Here is a 16,388-nt window from a genome sequence, read left to right on the forward strand (position 1 = left end):
AGGATCCCTTTAATTATGTTATTTAGGAAGTAGGAGAGGGTGTTTAGATTAGTGTATCCCGGACATTTATCCCGGACAACCCCTTTAACCCCTTCCCGACATCCGCCGTACTATTACGGGTGTTTAACTATGGCAGCCACCCAGCCATGCAAAAAAAAAAAAAAAAGACATCCTATGCATTCCTGTATACTGAAGTATATGAAAAAGTTATGAATGTTTGTTAAGGGGTTAAAATGTAAATAAAACCATATAAATTTGGTGTCCCTGGAATCGTACCCAAACCTAGAATACAGGGGACATGTCATTTTGGCTGCACAGTGAACGCCGTAAAAATGAGGCCCGTAAGAAAGTCGCACAAATGCAGTTTTTCTTCAAATCCATCCCATTCTGAATTTTTTTCCAGCTTCCCAGTACATTGTACAGAATAAATAATGGTGGCATCATGAAGAAAATTTTTTCCCGCAAACATTAAGACCTCATATGGCTCTGAGAGTGGAAAAATAACAAGAGTTATAGGGTTTGGAGGGGGGGGATGTAAAAAATGAAAACCGAAAATCAAAAAATGGTGTCGGCAAGAAGGAGTTAAATAATGTGCTGTATGTATGAATAAACTGACAGGTAGTGTTACCAGTCGGTGGTCTATCTTAACACACTGACATAGTTCAATCAGTGCTGGGGGTGTTGGACATGCCCTTATTGCTAGAAGAAGCTCTATGTTGACCTTGTTTTGGTGCCGAAAATAGTGCTGAGGCTGTTGGCCAAACCCTGGTCTGTCCCCTTATATCGGCCAAAGCAGCATGCTGACCCATGGCAGAAAGTGTGTGCAGACTGACAACACAAACTCAAAGCTTGGCCTCAGGTTTACGTCATGGGCTCCACAACAAAAACTATGGCCGGTATTCTTTGTGTGGGCATAACTTTTACTAAAAACAGACATGCCAGATCCTCTAAGCAGTGGCCCAGGGTAATTCCCCTACTTGAAGGGTATATTCTAATGATAAGCAGATAGTGCTTGGACTGCAATCCCTGTACCTGGCGCACTCCTAGCTCCATAACACAAGCAGCATACCTGTACTCCTCCACGGTCTTCATTTCCTGCCATTCCATCCACTTCATCCATGATCAGAACGTGTTTAGCGTTTACAAATTTGCTGGTGCCTAGTGAAGGTGAATAACGTATAATGGAGTCAGACTACTGCAATAATGTACAAGAAGAGCCGACATCTGGAAAGAGCCTACCTGAGTAAAACCCTTTAATGCTGGTGTTATTCAAGGACTCCGCTACCACTTCCTTCATACTGTTTTTGCTGCGTTGGTCACTTGCATTTAACTCCACGTAACTGTAGCCAAGTTCCTAATGATCCGAGACATCACAGTGTTAGAGATAGAGTTAGGGAATACGTGCACCCTATACTATCACAGTCTACAACAATGGGAAAAAAAATTAAAAAATAAATGAATAAAATTACCTCACACACTAAAACAGCTGTTGTGGTTTTCCCAACACCTGGCGGTCCGGAGAGCAGTGCTGCTTTAAAGGAAGAGCCATCGTCCTTGCCCCCGAATTTGTTATATTTTACTGGAAGAACATGACAGTGACATTTAAGTACATGCACGTACGTTTGCCAAGTACAACAACATGGGACGTAACCAGAGAAATATTAATGAAAAGGTATTACTGAATATTTAAAGGGTGTTGTCTCTTATTCGTAATCTAACATCAGGCTGGAGAGGTGCTAGTGCAATAGAATAGAAATGTCTCCACTCAGCATCAATATGCGGTTCTGGAGTGCATCAGATCATAGCGTCATATTAGATAGCGTAGCCAGATAAATACAGCAAAGCTGCAAAGAAGCTCACGTGCCACAGATACTAGAGAATGAGCCCTAGTGAATGGGCTTGCTCCCTGCTTCGCATACAGTCATCTGACAAGTTCACATATCCACTTTGGCAACCTTGACTTGTATTTATTTCAAATGGCCAACCATCATTCTTCTATCATGTTGTGAGGACCCTGCTAAACTGTACTGTTGTTGTCACCCAAAACTGACATACAAAGGTTAACATCAAAGAAGTTGGACAGCATAATGTAAAAAAATAAATAAAAAAAATTAGGCCAAAGGAGGTAAAAACAAAACAAAAACCCACATACTGACTTGTCCCCAGTTTCTCCCAGCGTTGTCCATTCCTGCTGCTGATGTTTTCTTGCAGAAGAGGTCCTCACCAACTGTGATGTCCCAGGTCCCTTTCCTTAAAGAGGACCTTTCATGGTCCGGGGCACAGGCAGTTCTATATACTGCTGGAAAGCCAACAGTACGCTGAATTCAGAGCACTATTGGCTTTCCTGATCTGTGCCCCGGGTAAAGCGCTATATTTCCCGGTACCGTAGCGCTTTACAGTCAGAAGGGCGTTCCTGACAGTCTGTCAGGAACGTCCTTCTCCACAGCAGCGCCTATCGCGCTGTACAGTGTGAGCGGGGAGGAACGCCTGCTCTCTCCGCTCACAGTGCTCGCCCATAGACGAGTATTATCAGGAGGGGAGGGGGCGTTCCTCCCCGCTCACACTGTACAGTGCGATAGGCGCTGCTGTGGAGGAGGACGTTCCTGACTGACTGTCAGGAACGCCCTTCTGACTGTGAAGAGCTAAGGTACCAGGACTGCTAGCTCTTTACCAGGGGCACAGATTGGGAAAGCCAACAGTGCACTGAATTCAGCGCACTGTCAGCTTTCCAGCAGTATATAGAACTGCCTGTGCCCAATCTGATGAAAGGTAAGGACCTGGGGACATCACTGCTAGGTCTCTGCCGGTGCTTACCTCCTGAGGGCATCTCCATGCATTTCTTCTGAGTAAGGCACACAATATACCAACATTAACACTACGTATATTCCTAGTAAACCATAATGCCTATTACCAGCAGGTTTCTTTTCATCAGTAGAGTGGTTCTTGTACCAGTCTCGTAGCCAGCGGATGAGTTTGTTGGCACAGCTCTGTTCTCCCTGCTGTCCTATGATGGCCTTGACAGACGTTGGCTTGTATTTATCAACCCAAAGTAAACTCTCGGTCTTGCCGGTGGCTGACGCCAGGTCCAGTGATTTAGCAGAGCTTGGTTTCTCCTCATGTTTCACGCTGGTCTTCCAGTGATCACTTGTCTCCTCACCCGCCAGTTTCTTTGCTCTTGGTGAATGCCTTTTCTCTGGAGTTAACTTCCTCTTTAGTGGGCTAGGCTTTTTCGTTACCTTCTCTGGGGTTTTTTCAATTTTCGTTTTGGTTTTCACCTGAAATGCAACCAACATAATATAAGCGGATGGCAGACGTGTCCCTACAACATACTGTACATACACCAATAAGTCACAATGAAGGCATGTAGTTCTAAAAGGGGATATATCATGAAGACATCCCCTTTCCATGTATATGGGCATCACAAGGAGATCCCTCTACATCAGGGGTGTTCACACTTTTTCAGCGTGTGAGCTACTTCCTAAACTGACCAAGGCAAAAGATCTACTACCCACTTCTTGTGGGCGGGATGGGGGTGTATCTGTTGGCAGAGTGGGGCGTGTCTGTGGGTGGGGTTGGGCTTGTGGGCGGGGTCGGCGCAGGGCATGAGAGTAGGAGACAGCGTCGACAGATGCCCAGGGATTCCCGGTGTCTGCTTTTTCACAGCGCAGGCTGAGAGTTATATCTGGACACTGGCAGCCCCACCTGCCAGTGTCCGGAGATGACTCTCAGCCTGCGCTATGAACAAGCAGCACCCCGGCTCCCTCCATCCCTAAGAGCGGGGAGCGCGTCATCCCCCGGAGCTGCTGCTGCCCGGCCTGCAAGTGTCCGGAGTGCTTGTTCACAGCGCAGGCTGAGAGTCGACTCTCAGCCTGCACTGTGAACAAGCAGACACCGGGGATCCCTGACTACATCCCTGACTACATCCCGTAGATTGACCCATACGTCCTTTGCGATCGACCGGTAGATCGCGATCGACGTATTGGGCACCCCTGCTCTACATCAAGGGACATTCATTTAAATGTACACTATGCTATTTAATGTTGAGACATAAAAGGGGTTGTCTCATCCCTTTAATTATTTGATGCAGGGCCTTGTTGAGTCTCAAAAGCAGGTGCCACTAAAGGAGACAACACCACTAGACCCAATAAGACTGGACACGTTTTCCTATTCTTTTATGGCAAATTGATCGTAAGTCTGAATGACTGGAGGTCATACATATCCATACAATCATTTGCTTTATAAGAAGATTTACTTACATAAAAATAAAATGTACATAGAGTAGAGGAATGCCATGAAGCCTGTAACGTTCACTTTGTAGCCTGCACTAGACTACCAATACCGGACTGATATTGGCAAAATCGTAACTTTTTTTGGCATTAAAATACAGATACCCCAAGTTTAATACATCATTCAATACAACAATGGAGCACTTCTTCCGCACGTACCTCAGCTTCTGCCGCTATGACATACTTTGATTTCTTTCCAGGTAAAGTGCGAATTAAATGGAACAAGCCGTCCTCATCAATAACTTTTGTTCCAAGACTTTCCGCCTGTACAAAAGACATTACAAAAGCAGAACTACATATTTACAGACTGAAGAATATAAAATGTAAAAGGTTACTTCAATGTGTAGAAATTAACAGTAAAGGGATTATGCAGGATCATCGAACAAAAGATATAGGACACTAATACTTGATGCTAATAAGACATAATGTAACTTCATAAAGAGGGGCAAAACTGAAAACAAGGTTGTCAAGTGTGAGGGCGGGTTAACACCTGCGCCCTTTAGGCAATCCAGCTGGGTTTCCATCTTCGGACCTGAAAAACTGGACAGGGGACGGAAACCCAGCAGTCAGTTTTCAAACCCATTCACTTGAACTGCTGGGTTTCTGTCCTCTGTCCAGTTTGTCGGGGCAGAAGACGGAAACCCAATAGGATTGCCTAAAGCGCACAGGGGCGCAGGTGTGAACCCATCTTGACAGAAATAACACTCGCAGTCAGCTTTTAAAAATTCGAAGGCTTCCTAAAATACACAAATGTAGGAATTTCAAAAATACCTTGAAAGAAAAAGCTCCAGTGTGGAGCATAACCTTATCTCTCATCGCTTAAATTAATGAAGAATGACATGGCTACCAACATTACTATTACCGTATATACTCGAGTATAAGCCGAATTTTTCAGCACAGTTCTTGTGCTGAAAAAGCCCCCCTCGGGGCATTTAGAAGGAGGGGGGTCTATGACCAGCCACAATGTATAAAATCTCCCATAAAATAGTGCAAAAAAAAAAGAAAAAAAAAAAAGAAAAAAAAAAAAGAATTAAAACAAAATAAAAAAATAAAAGTTGTAAATTCCTCTTTTACCTAGAAAACATATAAAAGTAGAGAATTATTGTGGAACACATACACATTAGGTATCCCTGTGTCTACTGAATATAGGGGATCTGCAGTGCTCCTGTTCCATCGGGAAGGGGTTAATAGGAGCACTGCAGATACCCTATATTCAGCCAAGTGGAGTTCCAAGTGGGGGGAAGAAAAAACAGTCCTCAAGCTCAGGGAAGGGGCAGACAGACAACCAAAACACCCCCTCCCCTTCCCCAGCACCCAAAAACTCCCCCCCTCGGCTTATACTCGAGTCAATAAGTTTTCCCAGTTTTTTGTGGTAAAATTAGGGGCCTCGGCTTATACTCGGGTCGGCTTATACTCGAGTATATACAGTAACTAAAAGAGAATATAGGCAGAAATACCCATTCTACAAAATTAAAGTGTGTAAAAGTGCAACAGTACCTCATAGCAACCAAACAGGTCACTTTTCTCAAAACCAGAGTACCAAGAGGACATTTGGTTGATACAAGAACATGGCAGCATTAGTGATTATAAGCCCGCTTACAGAATCACCATAAGATCTATAAGATACCTTCTCACGTTTGGATTCGCCGCCATCACGGCCTAAGATGAGGTAGTTTGTCTTCTTGCTGACGTTTCCAGTTACTTTGCCCCCGTAGCGCTCTACTAGTGACTTGGCCTCATCCCGTTCGATGGACTCCAGGACACCAGTGATGACAAACGTCAGGCCCTCCATGCAGTTATCTGCCCCCTAACATGAGATCAGAAATGTCACAGGGATCAGGACATGCCACCTGTCAGGAATGACAACAACACCAGAAACCAAACACAAACTATACAGTAGTAACTTATTAAATATTGATGCTGGTAATGATGCCATTTCTATAGCTCCAGCCTCTCAGCAGGGGATCTCCAATTCATCAATACAGGGAGTCTGGTAAAGTCTTAAGATCTATGGGAGATATGGAGACAGTACACTTGTGCGTTTCCATATCACTGATATACTGTGCAGGCAGGTCCACCTCTCTGGAAATGGCAAGACAGGTTCTCACGATTTACACTCCAATGAGCAGACAAGCTGCTATGCCATGAAAGTCTGTAATAAGACAAACCCCTTATCTGACCCATGCTTATGACTTACCTGTGGAATCTCCTTGGAACCAAGAGCTCTAGGGCCTTCTCGATTTAGGTAATTTCTATATGAAGTGAAGTTACCACGCTTCTTCTCAGAGTCTTCAGGACTGGACTGTGGGGGGGAGAGGGGAGGAAACACTTTAATAAACCGCATTTTGGAAAACTATAATTATATGACACCTATTAATATTTTCTGCATTAAGGCCATTCATTGCCTAAGGAACAGCACAAGTGATAGCAGATAAGACACAAATCCATCAATTCCAACCTATAATCCTACATTGTTCATTATTCAGCATGGCAGAGAACCTACATGCATTCAATACAGGACTTCAATTGGATTAAAGGGATTTGCCCAGGACTCTCAGAAATGAGATATATGATATAAAATGCAGACCTCTGACTTTTTAGAAGTTTTGACTGGTGTGACCACTTCCTTCTTTGGAGATATGACTTTGGATTTGGTGACTGGGCTCGATAACTCCATGTCTTTATGAGGAGCTTCATCCTTCTTTTTCATTAGAGCGAGCTTAGAGCTGCTCTTGACTGGGGAAATCTTCTCTTTGCTTGAGGATGAACCTTCTGACTGGGTGCGTGAGGTCTTTTTGGTCTCTTCTTTGTCCTTTTCCTTCTTCACTGCTGTTGAAAATAGAAAAGCATTTAGATACCCCTTAGTAAAATTGCTGGGGATCATCATTAGAGATGAGCGAACACTGTTCGGATCAGCCGATCCGAACAGCACGCTCCCATAGAAATGAATGGAAGCACCTGTGATGCCGGCCGGCCGCCGGCAAAGTCAGCGTGCCAGGTGCTTCCATTCATTTCTATGGGTGCGTGCTGTTCGGATCGGCTGATCTAAACAGTGTTCGCTCATCTATACTCATGGATACTAACAATGGGTTTATGGTGCTCTCTAAAGTGCTTAAATCTCCCATAATCCAATTTTCTGAATTTGAGAACAATTGTTGGACAGGCATTCCATGGCAGCATCCGATTAGGCCTGAATGAATGGGCCTGATCTGCAGGGAGTCTCGAGCCGCGGACTCTGTGGCTGGATCAGTTGTGGAATCCACGGCAAGATCAAGCAGGACACTTCTTTTTTCGTATCCACTTGTCACGTATCCCCTATACACTGAATAGAATATAAGCCCCTTTATTGAATGGAGGAAATACCTGTATATACTCGAGTATAAGCCCAATTTTTGTGCTGAAAAAGCCCCCCTCGGCTTATACTCGAGTCAGCAAACAAAAAATTGGGGGGGGGGGGGGGGGGGGGGGCTAGCCACAATATCAATGTATAGAATCTCCCATAAAATAGTGTGTGTGGGGGGAGGGGGGGGGGGAAGAAGCTTTAAAAAAAAATTTTTAAAAGTTGTAAATACCTCTTTTTCCTAGAATGCATATAAAAGTAGAAAATTACTGTGAAACACAAACACATTAGGTATCCCTGTGTCTGACAGTGCCCGGTCTACTGAATATAGGGGATCTGTAGTGCTCCTGTTCCGTCGGGAAGGGGTTAATAGGAGCACTGCAGATACCCTATATACAGCCAGGCTGAATTCCAAGTGGGGGAAAAAAAACCCAGTCCTCAAGCTCAGGGAAGGGGCAGACAGACAACCAAAACACCCCCTCCCCTTCCCCAGCAACTACTGAACCCAAAAACTCCGACCATTTTAATTTTTGAAATTTTTCAGTAGCTGCTGCATCTCCCCCCCCCCCCCCCCCCTCGGCTTATACTCGAGTCAATAGATTTTCCCAGTTTTTTGTGGTAGAATTAGGGGCCTCGGCTTATATTCGGGTCGGCTTATACTCGAGCATATATGGTAATATTGAGTGATAACAATTGGAAGTATTCATTTTAACCAGAGCTCCCCTTTATAATACACGGACCATATCTGTTCATGTAATGAGTATAATGAAGGAGGTTAGAGAGTTGGTTTACACCCAAAGTATAAAACGAGGTACACATCTGCTCCTTTATCATTAATGGTACAAATGTGACACTAGATCCAAAGGAGGCCCTTCATTCCTACACATTTCGATACAGCATGGATATTCTCCAGCGGTTTATTCCTAAATTTGGCATTCAGTAAGTATAATAAGTAGCCACGAATAAACAGCAAAGAGTAGAAATCAAGTGAATGATAAGCCATAATAAAGCAGAAAAGGAGCGCCGAGGCCAAAAGGTAGCCGCCACTACTCACCAGCCAAGCTGATGATTACCCCGGGGCCGCATGCTTCTCCGAGTAATACTGTAAATAGGTAACTACACACGTACTGTACATTAGCTACCTTTCCTAAATTACCTAGATTCACACTTGCACCGTGCTCTGCGTCATTCGGACCCACCATGGGACCCGAATAAAACAGCGGTTACCTGCGGATCCCACAGACTTTATACTGAAACCAGTGGAGAGAAAAGTCCAGCCATTTTGTATCTGCTCCCTGCCAGTTTGCGACAGCAAAGTGTTATCCATTTAATATATTTAGTCACTGAAGGAGTAATAAAATTAAAACATAACTTTTAATAGTGATATATAAAAAAGATTCTAAAATCATCCACCAATACACTAACTAATGGTGCTCAGGGATAGAAAGATTAGAGGTACGCCCATACATTATAGGACACACTTTAAGATACATGCCTCCACTAGCCCTGAGTCACCACTAACTACCCCAAAATGAAAGCAGGGGTTAAGTTTGCATGGTCAGTGGCTAAAGTGTTCACCCTGACCTATTTACAAATACGGCTGGGCTATTCCTAGCATCCTAGCCAGAAAAATGTTTAGCAGTAAAAATGATATCCTGCTCTCAGCATATTCCCCTCAACGCGTTTCATTAGCCCTATTACGGGTCAAATCATCAGGAGGGAGTGAAGTACTCGATAGTACTAATCGTAGTGCGGTAAGAACCGCAGTTCCCCCGTCCCGTATGGTAGGACGGAGTACTGGTGTATGCCGCCGGCCGCGGCGTCTCTCGGGATTATGAATCCAAAACTTAATATATTTGTATAAAAAATGTGTGTGGGTTTTTGTTTTTATAAATGATTAATTTTATCGGTCTTTTCATGGACACAACCCACTGGTCTGATTCTAATGCCCATCACTCAGAGGCAAATCAGTTTTGATGGCTGTCTGGAACTGACCCACAAGAAAAAAAAAAAAAAATTGTTGGAAGCCCAGGAGAGGTGAGTATAAGTGTTTGTTAATTTTACTCACCATCCCTTGGCAGAATGTGTATAGCGATTGGAGAATCTGTCTTGGTGACCGTCCGTCCCACTTCAGGTGACCTTGCTCCACCACTGCCATCCCCAACCACTACATTCGAACTGTAAGACACACCCCTGCTTTCCTACCAAATTTGGGGGGGGGGGGAATGTGTCTTATAGTCCGCAAAATACTCATTTTCTTTCTCTGATTTTTCACCATCATGGGAATAAAGGATTTAATGATACAAATATCATTCATTTTCCCACCCCAAGGATACATGACTGCAAGATCTTTCAATTTATTTCCATGCAGTATAGTTTGTTCACATTTGGTACCTGAAGGTTTTTCGGTCTTCGCCGGGCTTTTCTTAGACGTTGGAGAGTTTTGCTTCTTATCACTGTTTCTCTGCGCCTGAAGAAATAAATAGAATTAATCAAAGAATTATCAAATCAGATTTGAATCGGGATTCTGACAGTCTGGTCTAAACTCCGCTTCATTACGGCGCTCTGGTTTGGGGTCATATTCACTTTGGCGATCATTTTGGTCAAAGAAGAAAGTAAATTTGCTGTTTAACACTGTGGAACATAGAATAACATGCACGGTGGCTCAGTGGTTAGCTAGGTTTAAATCCTGCCAAGGACAACATCGGCAAGGAGCTTGTATGTTCTCCTGATGTCTACACGGGTTTCCTTTGGATATTCCGGTTTCTTCCCACACTCCAAAGACATACTGATAGGGAATGGAGATTGTGAGCCCTATATGGGACAGTGACTGACTATGTCTAAAGCGCTGTGGGATAGGATGGCTCTATAGAAGTAAGCTAACTAAAGAAAATATTAAACCATCCTGATATACTACACCCAACAGCTTGTACAACACGGTAAGATACCTTCTCTTTGGGTACATCATCTATCATCGCCAGGGTTTTAGCAAATTCTTCATCTTCATGAAGCTGTCTTTCCAACTACAAAGAAAAAGGGAACATTATCAGATTATACAGAACAAATGCAACAATTTATGTATGTGCAACCCAGGCTATTGCACCTGGTATCTGCATGTTGCATATCTGCATAAAAAGACAGATAAGTCAATGGGTGATAGTGAAAAAAAAATGGTCCCCTGGTTATATATATATATATATATATATATATATATATATATATATATATATATATATATATATATATATATATCCTTCCTAGCTTTCACCAACTGCGTCATAAATAAAACAACCTTGCCAATACCTGGCTTAGGCAATAGCTGTCACGTCAGATCAAAAGTCATTTACTGCTCTAATCGAAATGACAACTTGGAAGGAAAACAAGACGGAAAAGCGAACAAATCTATATAGTGGTGCCCCAACCATGACCCATCCAATAGCTACGCTGTCCAATGAAGAACGTCCTAGCTCAGGGCCACCTGCCATCAGTATCAATACTGAGAAATCAAAGTCCCTACAAGACGTAAACGTGTTAGTCTTGGCTACGATTTATCACCTTTTTAATCACCAGGAAATGACACGTGTCCGTAGGAAGAACTAAGGTTTGATGTGTAACCCATAATGAATAAGATTAGGCGCCCTTTGCCGTATTATTCAATGAAACCAGAAAAGAGACTTAAGATTTTTTTTTTTCCAGTCCTGCAAACCATTAAATATCAATGGAAGTAGGCTCCCTTTACAGGTTCATTTTCACCCCTCAGTGCCCAGAAAGTGCCTCCACCCTAATATTCTGCTCCCCGCTTGTTATTATAATGTGAGCTAATCAATAGGTTTTAATGGTAGAATCCCTTTAAATAAAAGATTCTTATATACCCTGTTAGGTATGGGAGGGTCCTCTGTTCAGGGTACTCATCTGAATTGGAAGTGGTTACAAAGAAAGTTTCTATCTCTGAAGGACCTGTCCTCCTCTGCATTACACAACCCACCATTGTGTAATACCTCATTTCACCTGTGGAGGCACTGCAGGGAAATTGAACACTAATTACTAAGTTCCATCACAGGATGTTTCACATAAGGACACTGTCATAAGCTTATCAGAAATGGACCCTTCCAGTAAATAGGGAGTGTCCAAAGCAGAGAAGATATTTAAAGAGAACCTGTCACCAGACCTGAAATACTAAGAGCAGTTTTTTTTGCCAGATTTTAAAAAAATAAATAAAAAATAAAATATAAGTTTACTGCATTCACACCAACATGCATAGGAATAATTTCTTTAAAAAAAATTAAAAAAAAGATAATCCTACTTACTTCCTCATCCTCAGCAAGCTGCAGCTCTCTAGCAATAGCTTCATCATCCATCATAGAGTCGTCCGTGCTCCTCTGGGGCTGTTCAGTGGAAAACAGTGAAAGGCTTAGAACCAGACACTTTCAACGCAAAACATGCCAAGACACTAGAGGTGACTGGTAGGAAGGACTTACTTCTTTTTTCTTGGTTTCCACAAGCTTCTTGTTAGATCGTTTAACACTCCCCAACCCAAAGAAATCTTCCATTGATGTTGTGACCCGTTTTTCTGGCGTTTTAACCTTGGCAGGTACCCGGGTTTTGTGTGCAGTGACTGCAGGCTTTAAAAGAGGAGAAACAGCAGTCGTTCCATTTTGGGGGGGTTTCTTGGGCTTTCTCAATGAAGCAAAGTCTTCCTCATCTGCAAGGAGAATAATAAAAGGTTAATACACTTGGCCAATTTGTCCAACTAGATGGCTGTTGGTAAGGAGGAGGCCAGATGACCAGGTAGTAGAGACCTACTCATTCTAAGGGGGCGTTCACACTACCGTCGGTGTTCGACAGCTTCACATCAGGTGCATTCTTTTACCTATTTTTCAAGCGGACAGCAAGAATGCACCCGATGCCCATTTAAATCAATGCAAAATGTAACAGACACAGCTAGTGTCCGATGCTAATGTCCACACAATATTTTGCGCGGATATTAGCATTGGACACTAGCTGTTGGACACTGACGGTAGTGTGAATGCTCCCTAACCAGAGGATGCCATTAATATGTTTTATGGGAAATGTTCTGCAAAGGGTAAAGATGTAGTAGTCTCCTACCAAAGCCAAAAAGGCATTTACCATGCAGCAACTGGTGTAATATAACTTCCAGCCCATGTATGTATTATATGGATGGCTGTGAAGACAGGCCCAAATGGGAAGCTGCTGCTACTTTCTACTGGACCTCCAGTGATCAGTTACTTATTCCACATGGATGTGTGGAAAAAACTTGTTAGGGAAAACCATTTCGGGGGCAGAATAGAGATGGTGTGCTACATCTGATCCTACGTATCATAGTCAGTGGTTCCCCCTCCTCAGCTGATGTGGTAAGATCTACAATTATTGTGATGTGACTCTGGCCATTGGGAGTCTATATGGGATGATGGCTGTAGCCGTTCCCTGGTAAGTGACCTGTAACTGGCTTTGTTTGGTTAGAGAAAATCTTTATAACTCTGCAAATCTGGGTCCTGAAAGACACAACATGGCCATAGATGGTCGGCCAACGGGAAATGGGTCTAATACGTATGACCAGATTTGCTGTCCATTAGCAGTGTGAAGCCCAGTATACAGACCCACACAGAAGAGGCTGCAATCTATGAAGACCTCTTTACTTGTGACCTGATGTAGCCGAGAAGCGACAAGTAGACCGTATGAGTAGTAAACAACTTAACATGTCATTCTTTGGACTTGATCTCATTTCCGGCCAATAACCATCACTTTTCTAACCAGACAAACAGTATTTTTTGTAAAGACACAATAATGATAACGTATGAAGTAATATCGTGGACGGCACAAGCTCAGCTCTGTCAGTCAGGCGGTTAATATCAGCCGTGATATCTTAATGAATGACGCATTACTGCTCGCCACCTTGCCTGCAATATTAGATCAAGGCGCCGGCAGGCAGAAGGAAGAACGCAAGCGTGCGAGATCAATCAGGACGCCATGAACTGGTACAACAAGGAATAAACACATATTAGAACCGCGGCCAAATCACGTACTTTGGTCAAAAGATTTGGAGCAAAAGAGAATACAAAGTAAATCTAACAGGATAGCAAATACATGGCCATAAAGCAGCTAATTACGGTCTGTAACTAATAGGATAGTGTTCATAGGAACATGACAAAATACTAAAGCACTTCTCATATACTGAAAAAAGGGACTAGCATTACGGACAGTTAGCAGTAAGATATGTATGTGGAGACCCAAGAGAGTCTTGAGACCCCCAAAGCACATTAGATTGTTGGCCAAAAGCCTCATTTGTATAACCAGCTTAAGATTTTACCACAATGCGGTGAGACCTGTATATTAAGTATCCATATCTGCTCAGCCATTTCAATTTTAGAATTGGTTATCGATTTGGGGTGCAGATTCCCTCCCCGACTCAGCGGCAGATTTCACCTACCAATGAAAACAATAAGCGTCCTGCTCGATCTTGCCCCGGATTTCGGAACTGACCTAGATGTGAAGTCCGCAGCCCGAGACTCCCTGCTGGTTAGGTTCGTTCATCTGGGCCAAATCAGGAGCGCAGAGCCATAACTGGATGTTGATTAGAGATGAGCGAATACTGTTCGGATCAGCCGATCCGAACAGCACGCTCGCATAGAAATGAATGGACATAGCCGGCACGCGGGGGGTTAAGCGCCCGGCCGCCGTCAAAGCGGAAGTACCAGGTGCATTCATTCATTTCTATGGAGCGTGCTGTTCGGATCGGCTGATCCGAACAGTACTCGCTCATCTCTAATGCTGATGTCCCACATTGCAATCAAAACATGGCGGTGGAAAATGACGAGGAATTCCTTATTTGCCACCATGTGAACGGCCCCTTAATGTTGATGCAAATCAAGCTATACTAGCCAAATGGGTAGTAAGACTTCATGAAATACAGCACACAGAGACCCCCGGAGAAACCAAAGTGTTACCGCCCACTTGGGGAGTAGACACCAATTTACATGAACAATAAAAGGGCTTATATCTTTGGAATGGCTGAACAGATTTGGATAAGAAAAACACCAAAATGGTCAGCGTACAACACCTATTAGATAATGCAAGTCATTGGGCTTTTCAGACCTCATGACAGGTCCCCTTAAGCAAACTCGGTAATATTCCAAAAAGTTTATTCTTTAATTCAAAGTTGCTATGACGAAAAACATCACTTTATTAAAAAGAACAGAAACTATTCCGAGTGACAAAAATATAATGGGACATCTAGAAAGGGTCAAATTCTTGTTCCTTGTCCATAGACAGTATTAGGGTGAATTCACACTGAGTAAACGCTAGCTTATTCTGAACGTAAAACACGTTCAGAATAAGCGGCGTCTAAAGCAGCTCCATTCATTTCTATGGGAGCGGGGATACGAGCGCTCCCCATAGAAATGAATGGGCTGCTTCTTTCACTCCGTGCAGTCCCATTGAAGTGAATGGGGAGTGCCGGCGTGTACGCTCCGGCATGAGCAGAGCTTGCCGTATACGCCGGCACTCCCCATTCACTTCAATGGGACTGCACGGAGTGAAAGAAGCAGCCCATTCATTTCTATGGGGAGCGCTCGTATCCCCGCTCCCATAGAAATGAATGGAGCTGCTTTAGACGACGCTTATTCTGAATGTGTTTTACGTTCAGAATAAGCTAGCGTTTACTCAGTGTGAATGCACCCTTACAGAGTGTGTTATGACAAAACCTATGAAACAAAATGATGACTAATACAGATACAGAAAAGTGCTAAACTTGGTCAACCCCAAACATGATGAAAAATATAAGCAACTGAACAACTAGAGCCTTCACCCGTGGTTAGGTAAAAGTAACCTTGAGCTAATAAATCAGCAAAATAGATCCATCCCTCCACCTCCAGACAACCTTGACCAATGGCCAACTCCTGTTAGCCAATAACTCTATCAAGATTAACTCTATGAACCACAGTGGGAACATGTACGACTGCACTGTAACGTAGCATGTGAAAAGAACCCGTGCAAGTAGCACACCATTAATACTGCGACATGTCACACCACTACCTAGTGACCTCGGCCTTCAGAGTGATAGAAAGGTTGTGTCCCATGAGTGTGCGTCATTGGGCTTCTAGAGGCTTGCCTCACTGGACAACTGAGTGTTTCATTAAGTGCAGCACTGCCAACACCCTTATGTAAGGAAGTTGTCCAAAATTACTCTAGGAATTCAGCTTTGCTCCGATCATGTAAATGCTGTCGTCTCTAGGAGGACGGAATTTTTTTTTATTTTTTTTCTCCTGAAAACGGCCCTTAACCCCTTAACGCTCTGGTCAGTAATAGTACGTCCTTGCAACTAGCACGTTCGCGCTCAGCTCCGTACTATTACTGACCAGTATCTGTACTATTACTGACCAGTAATGCCGTGGGCACAGACGCTGTGCCCGCGCCATTACACCCGGCTGCATTACACAGCCGAGAGCCAGGACGAGCTGCCCCGCTGAATTGCCGGTCAGAGCTCCGCTCCGATTTGCAGTATTAACCCTCTCAATGCTGCGGACACATGTCCGCGAAATCAAGTGAGTTTCGCTAAGTGTGACCTACTGGCAACAAAAACTGGCTGTTTTCTACCGTGGATTTAACTCGCTTGACTACACTGGCTCTCAACCTCAGCAATTCAACCGCCGCCAAATCTGCAGCAATAACAGACATGATGCCGGTCCCAAACAAAAGGGATTTTTTATTTTATTTTTTAGATTGATGACCTACCTGATCAGCGG

General features: G+C 43.6%; 1 protein-coding gene across 3 annotated transcripts in view; it reads right to left on the bottom strand.

Annotated features, from left to right (window-relative positions):
- The window catches only part of RFC1 (replication factor C subunit 1), a 41,487-nt gene that overhangs the window by 9,607 nt on the left and 15,492 nt on the right, over positions 1-16,388 (bottom strand). For 2 of the 3 annotated variants that reach the window (XM_075261380.1, XM_075261377.1), the window contains exons 5-16: positions 12,105-12,328; positions 11,934-12,011; positions 10,575-10,649; positions 10,021-10,096; positions 6,874-7,115; positions 6,484-6,588; positions 5,914-6,093; positions 4,446-4,550; positions 2,912-3,275; positions 1,470-1,579; positions 1,240-1,354; positions 1,070-1,158 (exon numbers count right to left, since the gene is read on the bottom strand). In XM_075261380.1, the coding sequence (XP_075117481.1) occupies positions 1,070-1,158; positions 1,240-1,354; positions 1,470-1,579; positions 2,912-3,275; positions 4,446-4,550; positions 5,914-6,093; positions 6,484-6,588; positions 6,874-7,115; positions 10,021-10,096; positions 10,575-10,649; positions 11,934-12,011; positions 12,105-12,328 (1,763 nt within the window). The remainder of the gene's footprint in view (positions 1-1,069; positions 1,159-1,239; positions 1,355-1,469; positions 1,580-2,911; positions 3,276-4,445; positions 4,551-5,913; positions 6,094-6,483; positions 6,589-6,873; positions 7,116-10,020; positions 10,097-10,574; positions 10,650-11,933; positions 12,012-12,104; positions 12,329-16,388) is intronic. The other variant, XM_075261379.1, reaches the window with a different exon arrangement.

This window comes from Leptodactylus fuscus, chromosome 1 (assembly GCF_031893055.1).
Source record: "Leptodactylus fuscus isolate aLepFus1 chromosome 1, aLepFus1.hap2, whole genome shotgun sequence".
NCBI lineage: Eukaryota > Metazoa > Chordata > Amphibia > Anura > Leptodactylidae > Leptodactylus > Leptodactylus fuscus.